The sequence below is a fragment of the Heterostelium album genome (assembly GCF_000004825.1).
Source record: "Heterostelium album PN500 unplaced genomic scaffold PPL_contig1, whole genome shotgun sequence".
Classification (NCBI taxonomy): domain Eukaryota; phylum Evosea; class Eumycetozoa; order Acytosteliales; family Acytosteliaceae; genus Heterostelium; species Heterostelium album.
Window position 1 is genome coordinate 41428 of NW_008805078.1, and position 22537 is coordinate 63964.

Genomic DNA, 22537 nt, shown 5'->3' on the forward strand with positions numbered 1-22537 from the left:
TATTGTTTTTTTTAATGATTTGTTTAGATATTCGTTCGTTTATTCTACTATTGATTTATCTACCTAAAAAAAGTTTGTTTTTAAAATATCTTTTTTGTTTGAAAATAAAAAGAAAAAACTATTAAGATGAGAAATAAAAATATATCCACCCTTTTTTTTCTTCATATCATATGACTTTCTTTTATTTCACCACCATCATTTTTAAATCTGATTCTTTTGCCCAAACCGCATTTAATCGAAAATGTCAATCTAATAATAAAAAAACTAAATTGTTTTTAAATAGTTATTAATTTTGCAACAATTTGTTTCATATAAAATTTTTCATTTAATCATAGTTTTTAGCTTTTTTTTTGCTTTTGGTAGTCGTCAAAAAAATTGTAGAAGTGATTGATTTTTTTGCTGATCAAAACATGCATATGCATGAGGCATTTTTTCAATTTTTTTAATTTTCATTTTTTTTTTTTGTTGTTTTTTTTTTTTCATTTTATGGCTTAACCCCAATGACCTTTTAAACATAATCTTAATTATTAAAGTAGGTGGTAACCCAAGTGCATCATGCTACAAAATTTCACCAAATATCTCACGATCCCACAGATATTTGGATTGAGTTTCACAAAAAAAAACCAATGAAAAAAGAGAATTTATTGCAAAAATTAAAATATTGATTCATTCATTGGGTTCTTTTAAGATTCTCGCAAAATGTCTCTTGTACTTCTTCCTCCATTTATATCCTACCAAAACTGATTTAACAAATTTTTTTTATTTTTTGTTTTTTTTTCATTCTTATTTTGTTTGTCATATGATCGTTCATTATTCAATAAAACCGAACACACCTCATCAATCAAACAATTAAACAAACATACAAATAAATAGTAAAAATCATCAAATTCATACATTACTCTTTTTCAATTAATCAACAAATCATCAATCAATCGTAAATTGTAAGTAAGTAAAATAATAAAATATAAATCATCAGAATTGTTGCAAACTATTTTGTTTTTTTTGTTTATCACAAAATTAAATACCTATTTATTCTCAATTCTTAATTCATGTTATTATTAATTTCATTATTTATTTATATTCCATTGCTCTCGTAAAATTAATTTAATATTCAAGTTTCTTTTTTATTTTACCATTGAAAAGAACAAAGCTCGTTGTTATTCAAAGTGACACCAACCAAATTTAATATTAATGTCAAAATAACAAACATTTTTTTTGTTGGAAATTAATATGAAATTGTTATTACTGAATTAAATTTCGTCCTCATTTTGTTTTTGTTGCTGACATTTTCTGCATCTTGATCATTTCATTAAAAAAAAAAGTCGTTTTTTCATTCATCACAGTTTTTTTGTTTTCGCCCAACAATCAAATTCATCGATAAATTCACCATCATACCCACCAAATTTATTTTGCAACTGACGATTTGCACAATACTTTGAATTGAGCAAAAAAAAATCCAAAAATAATAAACAATACCAACACTTGTATTTTGTGTTATATATGCACACTTTTTCATCCAAACTTTCGACGATATCGTCAATCACACACTCACACAAACCAACCTCTGAATTCAATTCATTAGCAGAGCTGTTGATGGATTAATGTTTGCAAAAAAAATATATGCACACAATTATATTCATTTATGCCTTTTTGAAAATTGTTCATTTTTTTACCCATCACTACTAAACCATCATCGAATCGATTCATTATGACAATTCCGTTTTATTTTCGAATAATTATAAAACTAAACAAGATCTGATGATTTAAAAAAACAAAATTGAAGTTTCTTTTTTTTTTTTTGCAAGGTGACAATCATTTCGAAGAAAAACATCTTTTACCATTTGGTTGTTTTGCTTTTTTTTTTAATTTTACATCCCCCCACCATTTTTTTTTTCATTTTCACCCCCACAACTTTTAATTTTGCAATCTCTTTTATGATTCTCCTGTACCCCTCTGAATGTTTAGTCATCTGACACCTAAAAATCAAGCAAATGCATTGATAATTTCAGCCGTTCGAAAAACAATTCATTCTAAAATTTCACCAACATCACATCTTTTTTTTTTTTTTTAATTTTTGGGTTTAATTTTAATTTTCTTTCTTTTTTTATTTTATTTTTTTGATTAATTATTTTATTTTAAAAACAAAAGAGTTCTCAATCGCATATTATTCTCACTCAATCTTCCTATTCAAATTTCAATCATTTCTCGCAATCACAACACAGCGCTACACAACTCCTTTTTTGTATTTTTAATCCAAACAACAATATAATAATATATATCATATAAACAAATAGACAATTACATAAATCTTAAAAAAGTAAACATTTATTTATCTATAAATCTGTAAACAGTTTTTTTTTCTATTATTTTGTATTTTAGCACATTTGTTTGTTTTGTATAATTCATTTAAAGTCGACTTTGAAAAATTAAAAATTCACTTCAAATTTCTGATTTATCATTTTGTAAATTAAATTTTCTTTAAACTATTCATTTTGTTTTTTAGTCCCTCATTTGTAATCAATCATCACCATCTTTATAATTATATAACCTTGTACATTTTCTTTTTTTTTATTTATTTAAATTGTTTAATTTGTATAGATTTTATTTATTTAATTATTTTTATTTGTATAATTAATTTATTTATTTCATTCTCAAATTTCTCAGATAATTGTAAACAAATCAATCAATCAATCAATCAATCAATCAATCAATCAATCAATCAATCAATCAATCAATCAATCAATCAGTCAGTTATTATTTAGTTAGTTAGTTAGTCAGATCATATCAACCAATCAATACAACCAAATATATAAAAATATTTTTAAAAGAAGCATTAGAAAAGAAAAGAAAGAAATCAGAATATTCATTCTTCAAATTCAATATTGTAGGTATCAATTAAGTTATAAATCAACTTTATAAATAATATTATTATTGCTATTGTTGTTATTAGTTAGTTTTCATTCAGTATTATCAGTAATACCAACTATCATCACCAAACCAGCAATGCAAAATCAGACCAATCATTTAAACAGTGTTTCTCTGCTGATGATCATCTTTGAAACATATCACCAATTTGTGTTTTAGATGGTTTATATATACACCATTTAAATTTAAATATTTCATACCAAATTATGCTAATTAGCAAGCATCATACTATATTATATCTACTTTTCAAGTTCGTTCGTTAGTTATTTACTTCTTTCAGGTGCGATCTCGAGATATTATTATCGTACTTTCACACCTTACTTTTCTAATCACGTGTTTCTACTGTCGTATATCACAATAACCATCTATCACCACACCTTTCTTCATACTTTTATTTGATAAATAATCACCACCACATTATTTATATAAATAATAACAATATTATTGTTTTATTATCATACCACATTGTTATATTTATAAATTTTTTAAAAAAAGAAACATTAACAACACAAAAAGTTACTTAACAAAGTTAAATGAACAAACAAATATTGTTATTGAATACCATATAAAGTATTATCTTATCGCATCGTGTTGAATAAAATACATTCATGAATGGTGGTGTGTTGATCAACCATTTCATTGGTTACAACGCGTATCGCATCGCATTGGAATGTGGTGTGCGCGCGTTCAACTCAACTATGACAAATCTCCTATTTAAATTTAATGCAGTAAGAAAGTCGTGCAACAAAGTCCAATCAAACAAATTGTTATTGTTGTGTCAAGTTGTTGCATAGTGCCTCTTCAAAAACATCGATACACACCCAATTTTTTTTTTTTTTGCAATTTTTTCATTTTTGCACAATTTTTTTTTTAATTAAAAATTTAATCTTGACAAACATTGGCAATCAAAAATTAAATTAATTAAATTGTGAAAAAAAATGTAAAAATTTATCGATGAAAAGGGATATCTTCCTCCTGCATTACATTTGAATTAAAATAGGAATTTTGAAGTGGTTTTTTTCATTTTAAAAATAAAATAAAAGGGTGGTTAGTTAGTGGTTGTGATAAGATGGATAGTACTATAGGTCAGCATCTGTAAGCTTTTGTTTTTTTCTTTATTTTTTAATTGCATATTACTGTATTCACCTCAATATCCTTTTTTGTCATAATAAATCATAACATAACAAATTAAAATTGTTCATTCATATCCATATCATATCTTATCCTATCAATCAACATTACAGAAATATAAATAAATAAAATTAAAGTAAACAAGCAAGTAAGCAACCATATATGTCATTGTGTTTAATACATATGTAAATGTATGATAACAATATATTTATTTATAAAACAAACAAAACAAACAACCAGAGATTAAATTAAAACAAGAACACACACGCACACCTACACAAACAAACATAGATTATATATTTATATCATCACACCCACACACACATCAAATTAATATTGAATTCACCCCCAAAAGACAATAGTGTCCACTTCCATTGTCATCTTATATTATCATCATCATAATCATATTCATCATCATCATCATCAACCAAATTGAATATCACACACAATCTCTCAATAAATTCTATATATAGATTTGGTTGTTTTTAATAACAATTAGTCGTGTTATTTTTGGTCGAAAATAAGGACCATTCCTTGTAGTGGGGCTAATAGTGTTAAATCAGTATTCATGAATAATTATGTTTAGTGGTGTGGTTGTGATGATAGTCAACAAAATGAATATAAAGGGTTAATGGAAAGAAACAACGTTAAATTTCATCAACCCAATTAATTGTTTAGTGGACTGCAAGCGATGAAATAAGCCATCTTCAAACTTGTTATCAAATATCACACACACACACACTCTCTCTCAAGTGTATATCTGTTTATATAAAATATATTATAATATGTGTGTGTCTAAACAAACAAATTCCTAGCTTGTTAACAATGTTACATTTCTTGATGTGTGGTATTATTTTATTTATAAATAAGAATAATAATAAAGTATAAATATGGGTGCCGTACGGACATCTTAAATGAAAAACCCACACAAATCACACTCACTCCTCACCTTCTGATTCCCCTTCATGAATTATATTTCTACTGTTATCACCAACTTCACGATCAGAGAATTAATTATGAAAAACACCAAACATAATCAATTCTTTGGGGGGGTATGATCAATTATCTATTAAATAAACCAAGTTCCCTCCAAATAGATGTAATTTAATGAGTGTATTGACACACACACAGATTTAAACATTAATTCACCCCCATTTATACATATATGTATGAATTCAATTTTAGAATCAATCAACAATAACAATACATATGTTAATCGTTAAATTAAACTTTTTTAAAAAAGAAAGAGAAAGAATGAAATTTGGTGTGTTGGTTATTGTTATTATTGTTTCAGTTGTCAGTGTTTATTGAAATTCTTTAAATTTTTGGATTACCACCATCACCACCATCTCTTGTTAGCACCCATCCATCCATCCAAGTGGTGGTGTTTTATTATCTCATCTCATCATATGATCCACAATCCACTCTATATTTCATCACATTTTGTTCAGTATTATGCATGCCAATTGGTAAAAACAACCTACTGACTGACCTGACCGATTACCTGATTTATTGCTACTGCTGCTTCTGCTTCTGCTGCTCTTCTTTCTTCTGCAAGCTGCTTAATGCATAGCAGCAAAGCAGTCATCATGATCAGTTCAGTTTGTTGTTGTGCTACCCATTACATTACTCACCACCATCACACCCCCATTCACCACATTTATAATTATTAATATGCCAAGTAATAAAACTATAACATATCATACCCCGCTTGATCTATTGGATAAGTAGAACTATTGTGGGTGGCTACCACTATAATATTATAAACTATATGGATTTTCAATATAAAAAAAAAAAATAATTAGTTTTTCTAACGTCAACATCCATTTAGACATTTGGCTCGTTATTTTTGTGTTATTTTTGTTTCTTTTTGTTATAATAATTCCTTCCTTTCCATCCTTATCTTATCTATATCTTTTTTTTAACTATGATTCAGTATTTCAATTGTCACTCCCAGACAACTTTCAAAATTCTACCTTTTTTGCTGTTAATGTGAAACTCTTGAAATATCATAATCACACAACCAACATTATAATTATATATTAAGCACTCTCTGTATGTTTTTTGTTTTTACATAAAGTCATCTATCTTATCTTTTTTTTTCATTTTACCAAATATTTAAAAAACAACAACAATAATATAAAAATAATTGTAGAATAACACAACTCAACTTATAACTAACTTGAAATTTTTTTTCATTTATTTTTTTATTTTATTTACAGATATATCTTTACATTTAAATTTCATTGGTATCAATAGTTATCATAGAATAACACACATTTTTGTAGCTTTCTAAAAATAATAGAAAAATCCAGTACTAGTAAACAATTCCTGAAAAAATAGAAACAAAAAAGGTTCTCCTCTCTTCTCCTCTATCATATCATATCTTGTAATAATAATATAGTAGCGTTTAAAGTATTATATAATATATATTGTAAATAGTTTTTTTGTTCATAATTATATAATTATAATATATTTAAATTAATAAGTAAATAATTAGTTTTGTTTTTTTTTTTACCAGTTCACCAAACAATATAAAGTAAAGTCCATCGAATTTTTAAATCGTTCCAATATCCCTCACTTATTGAGGACAATTCAAAAAAAAAAAAAAAAACAAAAAAAACAAACACAAGTAAAAATCACATACTAAAAACCAAGAAATGTCACACAGTCCAATTTCAAGTCCATCGATCCAATCTCCACATGGTGGTCATATGATGTCACCACAGCACTCACATCATAGTTCGTCGCCACCACACCATTCTCAGTCACCATCTGTTGCCGAATCAGAGTTGGAAGAGAAACGATTCATCAGTTCACTCTTTAGTTTTATGACCTACCGTGGTACACCGATCGAGAAGATCCCGATCTTTGACCACAAGGAGCTCAACCTCCACAAGCTCTACACCTGCGTCATCACTCGCGGTGGTCTAGAGGCTGTCATCGAAAACAAGCTGTGGCGTCAGATCACCACCGACCTCGCTGTCGACCCCGAGCGTACCGACGCCGGATTCCGTCTGAGAATTCACTACTTGAAATACCTCTACCCCTACGAACGCAAGTATTTCCTCAAGATGGATGACGACGAGCGTTTCGACTACGAGGCATTCGAGAAGCATCTCTCCAAGTCGCCATCCGACAAGAAGGGAGCCAGCTCCAGAAAGAAGAAATTCCAAAACGCCATCATGTCGCCACAAACCAGCTCAACCTCACCCAACAGCGGAAAATCAACACCATCTCCAACCTCTTCACCAAGTACTTTATTAGTCTCTGCTTTGCCACCACAAAATACAAACATTCCACAGATCAATCATCATCAACAACAATCGTCATCATCTTCATCGTCATCATCACTATCACAACAACAGAACCATCACTACTCACAATCATCACAACAACAAAGCCATTATCAAACTCAAATCGAATCACCATTAAATAACTACAATTCGAACAACAACAATATCAACCTTATCAACAACAACAACCAACAAAATCATTACAGTGTAAATACAGCTCCTGAATCACCACTCTCATCATCATCATCCTCCACCTCACAATTTTTCACTAGTGCTATTTTGAATAATTCTTCAAGCAATCTCGCTCATCCTGTCTCGGTTAATTTGAAGGTCCTCGAAATCAAATCACTCAAAAAATACAATGCCTACCACAAACTTAAAACCTCAAATCAACCGAGTCGCAAGGAATTAGTGAAAGCTGTTATCCAACACTTTGGACAACAAAAGATTGACGAAGAAAGCATTATCAATTCATTTTTAAAGCGAATTAGAGCTGGTATGTAAAAAACAATTAATTAATGATTATTTTTTTTAAAAAGAAGTCGTTATTAATACCTTTATTCATTTTTTATAGACACCAACACAAGAATTAGACCAATTGAGAAAGTTTAAATTATCAAGAAGAATTATTTTATTAAAATCAATCCACCATGAAAACAAACAACAACAACAACAACAACAACAAATGTATCAGTAGTCAAGTAGTCAAGAAAGTTTAAAAATCCAGAAAACTCGTCGCCCGTTCGTCGTTCTCTGTCATTCATCCGGTTAGAGTAATAATAACAACCATGTCAACAACCAAACATACCCATACCCTCACAAAAATACAAATAGTAATACAAACAGAGTTTCAATATGTTGTCAACAAGAATATTCGTAGTCACAGCCAAAGTAACACAGTCACCACACGGCTCAACCATAACCAAACAATGATTTATCCACCATATATGAATCAAATGATCACCAAAACCACCCCACCACTATCAACACACACACTCAATGTACAAATATCTATAAACTATTTATATTATTTATATTATTTCAATCACCCACACACACACAGTCCACTTCTTCGATAAAATAAAATATCTTTTACCCGATTTTCATCAATTTTACAAAATAAAAAAAAAACAAATTTTCAATTTTTTAAATAAAATAATTTATTCGTTAAAAAAAAAAAACAAAGAGTCCTTTTTTTAAAAAACACTCCGTATTGAGAGAAAAAAAAATCTCCTTGAATTTTGTTGTTTAAAAAAAAACATTCTATCACATATTTAAAATTTAATAAAAGTTGGAATTTCAAGATAGATATATATTTATTGTTAGTCTAGTTTTTATTGATCGTCTGTGTGTTTTCATTATTATTTTTAAGTTTTGTTTTTTTCGTTTTACTCAAATCAAATCAAATACAAATCAACCAATCAAATCAGTTTTTTTTTTATTATTATTATAAAAATATAACAATAAATCATTATTATTATTATTACTTTGAAAAGATTAGGATTAGTTAGTTAGTTAGAATTATCTTTATATACATATACACAAGTACATACCACACATAGTTTATAAAATAATAATTATTTTATTTAAACATGTTTAAAAGAAAATCAACTAGGTTTTCACCTCAGGGTACGTATGTTGCGCTGCCCAGAGGTGGATACATCGTGCAGAGTAAGATTGGAAACATACAGTTTGGAGTACCGCCAGAGACCATCAAGGATTCGATGGCGATGAAGATCGACGTGCCAACGATCTACGTGTTCCCAGAGGATCTGTGGGATCGTCGAACCGGTATCAATGCGGCCGAAGCAGAGTTTCCAGCGTATTTCAATTTCTTCATACTGAAGCGAAAGGTCGTTTTCGTTTGCACCAAAGAGCAGGAATCGCGAATCAGAATCGTCTTCCAAGAGACGCTACTCGGCCCGGCCGACTTTAACAACAACCAGGACCAACAACTGAATCACGATTTCCTCCAGGAGTTCCACTCGTCCTACCCGAAGGAGCAGATTCCCAACCTCGAGAAGGAGTGTAAGTATCTTCGCACGTTCCAATCGGTCGATGAACTCTTCAATTTCGTGTTGTTCGACGACAACGGAGTCGCCAAGCTTACCGATGGTGTGGAGATTCATTTTCTACGCGAGGAATCGGCATTCAAGGTGATTGAAAAGGCAGATCAGGTGGCTACCACCGCCACAGCAGAATCGACAGCAGTCGACATCAACGGACAACAAATACTCAGCAGCACTGAGAAGCAGCAGCAGCAGCCAGAGGAGTCTAGCGAACATCTATTGTCATATTTACCATCAAAGATTAGTTTTCCAGATGTTGCCAACACCATCGCTGCCACCAACGATGTATTCGATCCACCTACGTTCGGTATCACAATCATTGGCTCATCACATGGTTTCGATCCAAAAAAGTCGACCACCGGTTTCGTTCTCTGGGTAAACAAAAGAGGAAGTAAGTTGCTGCTAGCAGATAACATCTATCTAGAAATATTAAGATTTTGATTATATAATAGATATTAATAATATTCATATAAACTATCTATCTGCTATCTATCTATCTAAACTATAGTTATGGTAGATCCACCATTGAATTCAAGTAACTTCCTTTTGAATCAAGGTGTACCAACAAGAAGAATAGATCATATTGTATTAACACATTGCCATGCCGACCACGACTCTGGAACCTTCCAGAAACTGTTGGAGGAATACCAAATCACAGTAGTTACAACACCAACCATTTTAAATTCATTTTTAAGAAAATATAGCGCACTTTCAAATCTAAATCAAGAGTTATTAAGAAGATTATTTATATTTAGACCAGTTATCATTGGAGAACCAATGACCATTGCTGTAACTATCGATAAGTTAATCAATCACACTTTATCACATTTACTAATAATATTACTCTTTTATATAAACATATTTATAGGGTGCAGAGTTTAACTTTTTCTATACTATACATACTATACCAACTATATCATTTGAAGTCTTTTTCGGAGGAAAAAGCATGTATGTATACAACTATCAGTCATCATTTTAAACGATCATAAAGTTTATAGTTATTGATTTCATTTTATCAAATTATATATAGATATTATTCAGGTGATACTTGTTTCGATCCAAGTAGAATCAAAGAGATGAATTGTCAAAACATTATGAATACACAGAGAATGAATTTCTTTTTAAAACCATGGAATCATACAGTTGTTTTACATGAGGCGGGTGTACCGCCTATTCACACACCGGTTTCAGTGCTGGCTTCACTTTCACCAGAGATAAAGAATCGTCTGTACTTGGTTCACATCTCAGAGCACTCTCTGCCTACGTCGAGCGGACTCAAAATTGCAAGAGAGGGTGTCAATCATACACTGCGTTTGGATGTCGAGAAGCAGACGCACTCAGAGGCAGTCGATATTCTCAAGTTGATGGAGAGTGTCGACATATTCCGATCGATACCACTCTCACAGGTCGCAGAGATACTGAGAACGGCGAACCGCAAGACATATCCGCAGGGCAGTGTCATCATTGCGCAGCACACTGAACCCGATGCTTTCTTTGTGGTGGCATCGGGCATTGTCAAGGTCAGTGTTGCCGACCTCGAAAAGAATCTGATTGCCGGCGATTATTTCGGTGAGATGTCACTGATAATGGGTGGACTGCGTTCCGCCAAAGTCTCGGCGGTCACCGACGTCGAGGTACTGGTCTTTAGCAAAGAGGACTTCTTGTCGATCACCAGAAACAGCACAGAGTCTATCAATTTCGTAACGAGACTGTGGGAGATGAGAAACGAAAAGTCTTGGGAAACCATCAATTTAAATAGCGTATTGAACAGATGTACCAATTCACAAAAAACTGCATTACAAACGATATTGCATAGAGAACAAGTAAGTGTACAATTGTCAACTATAGTTTGGTAATAGTCAATTACTTATTAATGTTTATCTATTCTATCGAAAAACGTGTAGCTCACAGAGAATACGATTTTATGGAAAAAAGGAGATGTTGCTTCGTTTGGATGTTTGGTAGCAGAGGGTTCCTTTGAGTTTTGTGAACAAGATTTAGAGAGATTCACCAAAGGTTCATTCTTGGGCGATATAAACGCAATGTCTGAAGAACCTCCATTAACACACAAAACAACTGTTATTGCTAAAGAAAATGTAATATCTTTTTACTTTTAAATCTTAACAAATCAAATCATATTAATAGTCGTCTTTCTTTTTCATTTATTATAATTATCTATAGAGTGTAATTTATAAAGTATATTCAAGTGATTTAATCAAATTTTTCCAGCACAACCCAGGTTTACAACTATCCTTTTTGGATACGATGTTTGTTGATGCTTTTAGAGATCAACCTTTAGTTTTCAATTCAATAAACGAAAGACTAATCTATTAAATATAATGTAAATATATAAAGGAAAAGTATTTCAAAAAAAAAGAAAAAAAAAGAAGTAGTTATTTTTTTTTGATGTTTTACTATGTACAAAAAAAGGTTTGTTTTGTTTTATTCAATGATGTTGTTGATGATGATGGTTACATAATAATGTTACAAAATAAATTATCACTATAAATATTATTATAAGTAAAGTAAAATAAAAGTAAAGTTGATTTCTAACAAATAGAGCAATACCATCTTCTTGATCTAGGTGGTTCTTCTTCTTCTTCTTCATCGAATTTCTCTTCATCGCTAAAATCAATTGATTCTTCCTTTACATTATCCATTTCAAAACTATCATCTAATATATCGCCTGGGAGATTCGAAAGCATAAACCAATTCTCCAATGCATTCTGATCATTAAAGTTTGGATCTTTAATTATAATGGGTGTTGGAGGGAATTCGACCGATTCCTGAACTGTAATGATATCATCGATTGAATCAATAATAGAATCGAAATCTGGTCTGTCTTTGGGGTAGTACGAGCAACATTTCAAAGCTAACTTCCAAAATTCTTCTGGACATTCCTCCGGTCTTATCTTCTCCAATTCTTCCAAGTCGATATCGAAATTATTTTGTGGTAATCTTTCCTCTAACCTACACTGAGTAATCAGTTCTATTAAAACCATACCATAACTAGTTTGTTTTATTTTAAATAAAAAAATATTAGAATAAAAATATGAACTACATAGTAAATTTTAAAATTTAATTTAAAATATTCTGATAATAAACATACCTATAGAAATCTGCAGAATAATTATAAGGCATACCTAATATCACTTCAGGTGACATCCATTCATCTGTACCACAAATTGTATTGGTTAAAGAAGTTGGATTTAAACTCTTTGCAAATCCAAAATCACAAACTATTAGATTATTAAAAGATTGTTAGATAATTTAAATTTGAAATTTTTGTAAAAGCGGAATACATACTTTTTATTGTCCAATCATCACCAACAAGCAAATTATTTGATTTTAAATCTCTATGCATAATATTCTTTGAATGTAAGAATCTCATTCCTTCTGCAATACTACGAGCAATGTGTAATTTAAGTAACCATGGTAATTGTATGGAACTATCTCTTAAAATAGATCCTAAATCTCCACCGTGTACTAATTCTGTAACTAAAAATAATAAAGATTCTCTTTCTCCTACACCAATAAATTCAACAATATTCTTGTGTGTTTTACTAAATAAATCTCTGTTTCCAATTATAATGATAATATTAAAATTATTTTAATTAATACAGGAATTTTATAAAATATTAATTTATACAAAATTAACATACTTTAAAATATCTATTTCTCTATTTATAAATACTAGTAAATCAGGATCCAACATATCTTTCCTTATCACTTTTACACAAACTGATCTATCTAAATACCATCCTTTATAAACTCTAGAAAATGAACCTTTTGAGAATTCCAATTCTTCAACCTGAAGTTTGTTGGGATCCACAGAATAGTTATCCATTTTTTTTATAGTTTTAAAAAATAAAATAATGGAAATAATATAAATTGAATCTTTGTTCTTGTCGGTCTATTAAAAATATTAATTGTTTTGTTTTCAATTATTTAGATTAAAAAATATATATTATTTGATTGATATTGATTATTTATTATTAGTCAAAATTTAATAGGTTATTTTGATAGTTGTAATATTAATTATTATTTGTATTATTTTATTGTTATTATTTTTATTGTTATTATTAATATAATATATTATAAAATGCGCCGAAATATATAGAGAAAATAAATTATCTGGTTTTTGAAAATGAAACTTGACTAAAGAGATTAGACTGTATGTGGTTGTTTTTTGTTAATTAAAAAAATAAAATAAAAAAAAGAACAATATGTTTGTGTAATCAAAAATAATAATAAAGTTTATTGTAATTGGAATAATTCTGTTTAATTAACTACAAAAAATAAAATAAATTAAAATAAAAAAAATGATTTTATTACAATTTTAGTGGTAGGTGTTTTTTTGAGAACACATTCCAAACAACATCACCCCAACAACATCACCCCATTCCTCATAGAAAAAAACAAAAAAACAAAACAATAAAAATAAAACAAAACTAATAACTGTACCCTAAATCATTCAAAGTGACTATTGTATTATTATTGTTATTATCAAACAATCTTTTTAATCGAATCGATCTAGAATTCCCCCTTTTTTCAATTTATTATTATTATTTTATTAATGTTTGTTTGTTTGTTTTTTTATTGTGGTATTAATATAAGCATTAAAGCTATAAATAAATATAATCGAGATTCGAAAATATCTTTAATAGTTTAAAAGTTACAATAAGGAAGGGAATAAAGTAAAATTTTATAAAATAAAACAAACAACCACCAACTCTTTTAGTCTAAGGTAATAAAACAAACAGATCAATCGATCAGTCAATCAATGATAACTTTTGACATTTGATCGCATTTTTTTTTAAAGATAAAGATAGATGTGTGGTGTTTAAGTTAAGCAGTGAGAGATCTCCTTACACAATGTAAGATCAGATTCGATTTAATAATTGATTATTTTACTTCTAAGCATGTCTTTAAAAGAATTTTTAATTTATTTGTTAATTAGTTACTGATATGTTAATAGTCATAAATGGATTTAGGTTCTTTGTATTTATATTCTGACAACCAACATTCTTTATTTCTTATGGTTGGATGAGTCTGAATGATATCATCGATTGGTTTCAGCATCTCATGAATGTTTGTCTGACAACCCTTCAACCAATGGTATCTAATGTGAAATCTTTTGATAACTCTTGGATATAGATTCTACATCTTCTATATTGTTGGAGTGAAGAGATTGCTCTGTTTCGAAGACATTCTGCTGTTTTGATATTTCGATATCTTTTTCTATTTTTGTTGTTTCTTGAAGGGATTATAAAACGTAGCATCTCGCTTCTCTTGAACCTTACAGCATTGAAAATCAATGTATAATAACATACACTCTCGTACTTTTATGAAGAATTGTAACTTATTGAAAGAGTCTTGTTCAATTAGAAAAGAGAATAGATCTCCTCGATAGAATTGAAAAGGATCTACTGATTTGTCAGATCTATTCTCATACATGAACTCTATGAAATGCAAACTAACATCCCTTAAAATAACATCTAAGATTTCAGCTTTAAACTCGCTTATTCGATGCAAATAAAGTAGTTTGTAGATCTCTATGTCATTGCCTCCAATGATATCAAGAGTATATGGATATTCTTGTTTTCCATTTTCCAAAAGAGATCTAATCATTTCTATATTCCCAGAAACAACCGCTCTAGGAAGAATTCAATTCAGCTTCGATTTTCTCGTTTTCGGTCTATTCTGATAGATAGGTTGTGATAAGTAGTTATAGTAATTAACTAAAATATGTATTAACTCTTACTAAGAAATCAATTGTGAATGAATTATAAAACAAGTTTATAGCAATTAATACTTCATTCGAAGAGAATCAATCGTATCTTTAAAGTTCAATTTTTGATTATTTATACAAGAAACTTTTATTTTATTTGTTAATTCATTTTATCTACTAAGTTACTGAATATTAATATTCAATGGATTGATATTCTTTCCATTTATATTTTGACAACCAACATTCTTTGTTTCTTATGGTTGGATGATTCTGAATGATATCTTCTATTGGTTTCTTTTTACTGTTGAAATCCTTCCAAAGCTCCCATCTGAGGTAAAATCTTTTGAGAGTTGTGTTATTCTTGAGAGCTTGAAGAAAATCATTGTCGATTTCTTTACTTTCGTCAAAGGGAATCACATACTTTAATACTCGGTTTGCTTTAAATCCATGTAAATCTTGCAAATTTTTTTGTGCTTTGAAAAGAGATTTGATTCGTTCGAATGAATCTGAAGACCGTTCCGAACGTCTTTGAATGACTTTAATGTGTTTTATTGTTGATAGATTACCTAGGGAAGTCGAATATTTATCTACTATGACGGTCAATTTCTTGAGGTTGTCTCTTTGAATGGTTGGGAAATGGAAAGAAGCCATTTCACAAATGTTAATAGAGAGTTGTTCAATCGATGAGTTCCGCACTAGATACCAGAGACAATCGGAATCTATTGAGTAGAACATGTGTGGCAAGTCGAAGCTTCTCAATGTCTTTTGTTTCTCCAAGTATTCGAGAAGTTTCTCTTTGAACTCGGTCACGATCTTTATATCACGAACGAAAGTGAAACCCAAGTGTTGAAGTGATTGAAAATTGAGGAGACCGTCAAACAACACCGATGAATATTTACTATCCATTATGAAATAACAATAGCTGCCATTTATATTGGTATCTACGATGTCGAGAGATGTCAACTTTTGAAATGCTTCTGACACCAGATATTTGGTGAGTGGAACGAATGAACTAAAGTCATAATAATCGAAATTTAGTCGGTGTAACACCATCTTTAGTTGTTTCAAGTTGGGTGACAACAACTCAAAATCATTGAAATAGGATGTATCGGTATTTATTTCCAAACACTCGAGAGAGTGCATTCCATTGCTAACCATCAGTTCGTAATCATTTGGTCCACCAATACAGGAAAAAGATCGAATGTGCGGTAGAATCAATTTCAGGTCATCAAGTGGCAAAGGATTTCTGCTGCTAAGGTTACCAATTCTTAACTCTGTCAAAGAACTAAACAATGCACATTTGTTTAATGCCTGTGATAACAACAAATCTGATGATTGTCTCTGAAAATGATGAGTGAACAACTGGTTTAATTTCTCATGACTACCATTAAAACTAATATTTAGAGAACATATGACACGGTGGAAGTACCAATTGACCAAACACAATGATCTTGCATAACTCTTATTCTTACTATCAAACCAAAGATATTCTATTATTATTCTATAGATTCTATTTTCAAATATTGTCATTATTTGTTTGTTTACTAATTATACAACTAATATCATTTTAATTTCTTTAAAAGAATGGTAGAATAAAAAAAAGTTTGGGTTTCCTTTTTGGAAAATTTTTGGAATGCATTAGAAAAAAGTATCTGGAGGTCTTTGAATATTCTCATTCAAACCTTGGCGACCAAATGATCAATATTACTAGTTATTTTTAAAGATGTTGGCAACAAGCATAGAAATATTAAAAAAGAAAAAGTTAAGAGATAAAAGAATTATATGTCTTTTGACATTTTTTTTTTATGAACAGATTTTATTATATTAGTACAGCACCACATTCAAATCTTGATGATTTATCGTTGTGATCAATGGTTATCCACTTGTCTCTGTCTACAGAGTAGAGATAGTTTCGATGGTCTTGTCCACCGAGTAGTATGATTTTATTTGGTTGATGATAGACCATCGAATAGTAATCGGATATTTTGAGAGTTGCCAGTTGTTTCACTTCTCGGTTGATGATGGACACCCGGAGGAAGTTATTCTCACCATCTATGAGGTAGATCAAGTTATTGTTGGAATCGAAACACGACGATCTTATACAAGATCTAAAACCAATGTAATCGATAACGGTTTGAATCTCTTGTGACATCGGGTTGTAGGTGACAACGGATTGCGACCAACTGCGACCGTCGTAGCCCGACACGATATAGAGCAGACCGCGATGATAGAAAACAAAGGAGAGGTGACCGGACCTACCTAGATCGATGAGTCGTTCGAAGCGTTTAGTGTGGACGTTGAATCGATCGATACGCGACAATCGCTGGCCATCGAGGAATCCTCCCACCAAATAGATGAAACCGGTGCCACTCGAGCACGTCGAGATGTTCTCACCACCGGCAACTCCGTTCATCTCTGCCTGATAGTCGATTCGTCTTGATTTGATCGAGTAACGGTGATACTGTTTGTGGAATCCCAGCCCACCGAATATATAGACGTGATCACCCGCTGTTGTGATAGAATTGAAAGTTTTGCTTAGTTTCGACAACTTACAGACAATCTCAATCGATGAATTCGATACATCGATCAATGATACCGAACCATCGTCATATCCAAGTGAAAATATATATTGTTTTGGTTGTTGTTGTTGTTGTTGTGATAGTGGTGATAGTTGTTGTTGTTGCTGTTGTTCATCATTATCATTTTGTAATAGTAGATCGTTAAAAGAACTATTAAGATTGTTGTTGGTATCTGATGAATCATCGTTACTGAATACACTGTTTGAACTATTACTAAGATTGACTATTTGAATTATACTGTTGTTTTTAATTGTGATGTTGTTGGAGGAGTTGGTTACTGAAGGAGTCGTATTGATATCGGACAAGTTATCCAACTCGTTCAAAGGAGTATCATTCTCAACAAAGTTTAGTAACTCTTTGTATCGATTCTTTAAATATTCCAACTTGGCCGGATCCACCTTTAGATTCTGTATGGAATCATCGATACTTAGGATCTCTTTATCTACAACACACTCTGCAATATTATTGTCTTGTTGTTCATCTTCTTGTTGATGTTGATAATGTCCACCATAATAATTATAATACTGTTGAATCAATCTTAGAATCGAATAGTCATCAACATTATTCTTATTATTCTTGTTGTTATTGTTATTCTTATCTTTCTGTGTATTGTAAAACAATGTTTCATTGTGAAGATGTTGGAATCTACTCAATGTATTGGTGGAGTAGATCGAATCTATTATCGAATCGAGCTGATACTTATCATTGTTTGACTCTTCACTATCATTACCAACAACTTGATTATTATTATCAACATCATTATCATTGTCATTATTATTATTGTTGTTGTTTGATTGATTGTTGTTATCTTTACTTATTGATTTCAATATAATATTGACAAGTGTATTTAATGATTGTATTTCCTTTAGTTTAGAATCGATAGAGTTACCGACTTGCTCCTTAATCTCGTTGATCGGTCGCAGTAACTTGTGCTCTGTGATTCTCAGAGTTTCGTGAAGTTCGCTAAACGTTTTGGCAATGGCAGACTCTTTGTCCTTGAGTATCTGATACTGCTCCGATTGAATCTTCATTGTCTTCCAAACTTTTAATATTCTACTTAGATATTCATTCTTTTCGAATTCTACATCACTATCAATATCTTTCAATTTTTCTTTTTCTTTCACACTATCTTTATCTATTTCATTACTATCATTCTCATAGTCATCATCTTCTTCTTCTTTATCAATAAAAGATTCTTTAATATCATCTATTGTAATGAATTGATGATTACGATGTAGTGTAGATGAACATTTATAACAAACTAACTTTTGACATTCAACACATAAAACTTCTATCTAAAATATATAATCCATTATAATTTGTTAAAAAAAAAGAACTATTTTTTTTGTTTTTTGTTTTTTTGTTCTTATTATTATTATTATTATTAATATGTTTGTTTTCTGTATAATTACCTCTCTTTTATGTGAAGGACATATAATATCATCTTTATGTATATTATGATATATATCAAATAAAATAGATTGAAATGATAGTTGTTTCATTTCATCTAGATCTATCTATTTATTTATTTCTATTTATATTTATCTATTTCTCTATCTATATATGTCTACAAAAAAAAGAAATTTAAAATTAAAAACTACAAATCACCTCAAACTTTTTATCACACAATTGATTGGTATTAATCCCACACAAAAAAATCAACTCCGAAACTATCAAATCTTGATTTAAAATCTCTGATCATTTTTATTTTATAAATAAATATTTTTATTAAACTTTTTTTACTTTTAAAAAGAAGAGATAATGTATTAAACATATCAAATAATAAAAAAATAAAGATCAATTAAAAATCATTAGATCATCTGATGATGCTAATACTAAAAATCAAGAAAGTCTAATTTCTTAGAATTCAACAATTTAGTAGTGAGGGAGTTTCTTGTTTTTTTTTTATTTATTTTTTTATTTAAGTAAATTAGAATAAAGATTCAAAACTATAGTAAAATTAGCATATATATATTTTATTTATTTATATTACTAAGTGTACACTTAGGTGTGTTACTACTGCATATATATATATGGTGAATTTTAATTATTTTATAATTCCAAGAGTATGGAAAAACTTGTTTGCATTGTTCAATCTGACCGATGAGAGCTACTATGCTTTTATCAATGCCGAGTGGCCACCAACACTAGATAGCTCCAGACAGAGCATCTTTGATTCAAAAGAAGGTCTATACTCTCTGCGATCGATACTATCGGAACTCATCAAAGACATTCCTTTTGTCAATCAGAAAATAACTCTTTCCCAGGAGTTCATCATAGCACTACAGTTTTGTGAGCAAGAGCAATTCGTAAACTTTCAACATTTCATAGAGTGTTCTTCAAATACACTAAAACAATCAACAACCATTGAAAAAGAAGATGGAAAAGAAGATGGAAAAGGAGATGGAAAAGAAGTTAATGATAATGAAATAGATCCAATGTTAGTAGATAGTAATACAACTACAAAATCAACAAAAACTATTTGGTATGAACAAACATATTTTCCTCTTGAATATGAAGAAGGTGAAAGGAACTTAAAAGAGCTATGTGAACATCTTGGAATTGGCAATGGAAAAGAACAACGTTTGAAACCAAGAGAGATTGCAAAGCGACTACTGGAATTCAATAGACAGCTTATTAAGAAGATTGAAGATGTTATCGATATCTATAGATTGGAGGTCGTAGAGAGAAGACAATGTGCAAGGAAGCTACTATCAAAGTCAAATGAAAAGGTTGAACCGACAAGACTCACCAAAGTACTGCAACTCTACAATCCTGAAACATTTAAATTGATGAAATACAACTATGATGATAATGGTGAATCGAATGCATTCGAACAGATGAAAAACCATTATAGTGACAGTCCACAATTTGATTGGTCAACAGTGAACAATAGTGTCTTTACGATACCACACAGGGTGTGTCAAGCGTTAGAGGAATTCATGTCGCATCTCTACGATCTTACAGGTGATCAGCTGGTCAATATCGACTTGGAAAAGTACGGTGTCTATGCAGGCGGCGATCTAGTTACTAAAGCACTGGCATATTCGCAGAGCAATATATTCGATGTTGCTAGAGCGGCATCGGTTGAACTGACATTGGAGTTGTTTGTTGTCAATCAATTCTCGTTGGTAGATGCACAGTCACGTGTTTCTCAATTGGTCGACGACCTCGTCGCACTTTCCAATGGCAACGGTCGGAAGTACTCAGTGTTTGATTCGGAACAATCGATTATCCTTCGTTCACAAAACGGCTATGGTAAAGCTGATCAACTAGTTCCAATTGTTATTCACAAGAATGTGTATCGCTCGCTCTACGAGTTGATATTGCTGACTGAACTCGATAGTAAAGCAGTCTACTTTAGCGGTGCCAATGTATTCCTTTCCTATAGGACGGTACGTGCTATCAAGTTGGGAATAAACACCTACACCTTTAGTATGTTCACCTCGGACTACTATCAGGTGGAGTTGTATGAGAAACTCGGTTATCAAGCTTGCCAATTTCCTCAGAAATATAAGAAGCGACCGCCACGTGTCAATCATATCGATCGACTGGAAATGACCAGAGTGGCTCGAAGGTCGCGTGAGATCATCGCTGCTTTTGCATCGTCGACATTCCTCACTAATGAAGTCAAAGTGATTCCCTATGATAACGATAAGATTGTGTTGTACTTTGCAGGTAGAAACTCAGCTGGGTTGAAAGCCAGCGATTTACCTGCATTCAAAGATTTCCAGTGGCGTGTAGATAGACAACAACCATTCGATTATCAATACTTGGATCAAACATGTCATGCTTGCAACAAAGAGATATCAATGATTCACCTGCAAACAATAGCAACGACAACTCCTTCTACTTCAACTTCATTCATTTGCAATAGATGTAATTGGCTACAACAAAACTACGAGGCAAAGTTTGCATCAGTCGATACTAAATCATCAAATGTTGTACTATTAGATGTAAATGAATCTTCTGAACTTGGATTCCTTCCGGTTCTTTTCAAAACTCAAACACGTATAATCATAGCAACTAAATATCCATATCTAATGAAAAAACAACTTGCCAATGTAATCAATTCGCTACAACAACAGCTACAGAAACTACCAGCAATTGTTATTTACTACCTGGATCCAGAAGTTGTGAACCGTACCAATAAGTTTATCAGTTGGGTGTACAACACCTATAGGAAAATCGATGTATTTCTTTATAATCTGTCGCCGCTCGACTATCTTGAGTATTGTCTATCAGAGGAGAAGGAACGAGTCACCAGAGAGATGCATACAGAACAATATGCTCTCAATATCACCATTGTGAATGGCGAATCAACACCGACCAAGACTGGCAATACAATGAAACAACTCTCAGCAAAGATATCTAAATTCGACTTCCTAACACTACAGACACTTGCCTTGATGGAACCCACACAGATCATCGATCAAATTGCCAGAGAGGTCAAAGAAAGAAGCGATCGTAGCATCACTGAAATGAATTGTGTTATCATATTCTCAAATCTATGCTCATCTAAAAGCAGATTGTCATTCCCAGAAGATCAAGCAAACAACCTAAGAGATTTAATTCATTCAATGGCAATTCAATTACAAGAACAACAAATATACTTATATAATCTTGAATCTACTTCAACATCAACATCAACAACAAACGCTACAACTACTTCAACAGAAAAAACAGAATCGTCATCAGTATCATCACATCGGATTCTAAAGATTATCTATAGTAAATTAACTAATACACCTCTTTCCATTTCAAGATTACATATTAAATAAACTATAATAATAGATATGTTTATTG

At 30.8% G+C, this 22537-nt stretch overlaps 7 protein-coding genes across 7 annotated transcripts; 3 read left to right on the forward strand and 4 right to left on the reverse strand.

Moving 5' to 3' along the window:
• Positions 1-699: 699 nt before the first annotated feature.
• On the forward strand, positions 700-6352 carry PPL_00859 (uncharacterized protein; the record flags this gene model as incomplete). The annotated part of the gene is made up of 7 exons (XM_020571879.1): positions 700-708; positions 2771-2884; positions 3143-3183; positions 3421-3495; positions 4194-4241; positions 5300-5352; positions 6279-6352. The coding sequence occupies 7 exons, from the start codon at positions 700-702 to the stop codon at positions 6350-6352; spliced, it is 414 nt and encodes a 137-aa protein (XP_020437737.1).
• Positions 6353-6716: 364 nt separating this feature from the next.
• pdeD (cGMP-stimulated cGMP phosphodiesterase) lies at positions 6717-11755 on the forward strand (the record flags this gene model as incomplete). Its single annotated transcript, XM_020571880.1, has 9 exons — positions 6717-7670; positions 7927-8039; positions 8080-8125; positions 9044-9174; positions 9592-9812; positions 9930-10224; positions 10452-11244; positions 11326-11517; positions 11603-11755. The coding sequence occupies 9 exons, from the start codon at positions 6717-6719 to the stop codon at positions 11753-11755; spliced, it is 2898 nt and encodes a 965-aa protein (XP_020437738.1).
• Positions 11756-11970: 215 nt separating this feature from the next.
• PPL_00861 (LISK family protein kinase) lies at positions 11971-13268 on the reverse strand (the record flags this gene model as incomplete). Its single annotated transcript, XM_020571881.1, has 4 exons — positions 11971-12391; positions 12531-12660; positions 12728-12996; positions 13084-13268. 4 exons carry the CDS (start codon positions 13266-13268, stop codon positions 11971-11973), a joined length of 1005 nt encoding a protein of 334 aa, XP_020437739.1.
• Positions 13269-14017: 749 nt separating this feature from the next.
• PPL_00862 (uncharacterized protein) lies at positions 14018-15052 on the reverse strand (the record flags this gene model as incomplete). Its single annotated transcript, XM_020571882.1, has 3 exons — positions 14018-14046; positions 14535-14636; positions 14755-15052. The coding sequence occupies 3 exons, from the start codon at positions 15050-15052 to the stop codon at positions 14018-14020; spliced, it is 429 nt and encodes a 142-aa protein (XP_020437740.1).
• A 292-nt stretch (positions 15053-15344) lies between these two features.
• Positions 15345-16682, reverse strand: PPL_00863 (uncharacterized protein; the record flags this gene model as incomplete). Its single annotated transcript, XM_020571883.1, has 1 exon — positions 15345-16682. One exon carries the CDS (start codon positions 16680-16682, stop codon positions 15345-15347), a length of 1338 nt encoding a protein of 445 aa, XP_020437741.1.
• Positions 16683-16971: 289 nt separating this feature from the next.
• On the reverse strand, positions 16972-19233 carry PPL_00864 (B-box zinc finger protein; the record flags this gene model as incomplete). Its single annotated transcript, XM_020571884.1, has 4 exons — positions 16972-17045; positions 17547-17660; positions 17706-19026; positions 19144-19233. 4 exons carry the CDS (start codon positions 19231-19233, stop codon positions 16972-16974), a joined length of 1599 nt encoding a protein of 532 aa, XP_020437742.1.
• Positions 19234-19764: 531 nt separating this feature from the next.
• Positions 19765-22512, forward strand: PPL_00865 (uncharacterized protein; the record flags this gene model as incomplete). Its single annotated transcript, XM_020571885.1, has 1 exon — positions 19765-22512. One exon carries the CDS (start codon positions 19765-19767, stop codon positions 22510-22512), a length of 2748 nt encoding a protein of 915 aa, XP_020437743.1.
• Positions 22513-22537: the final 25 nt, after the last annotated feature.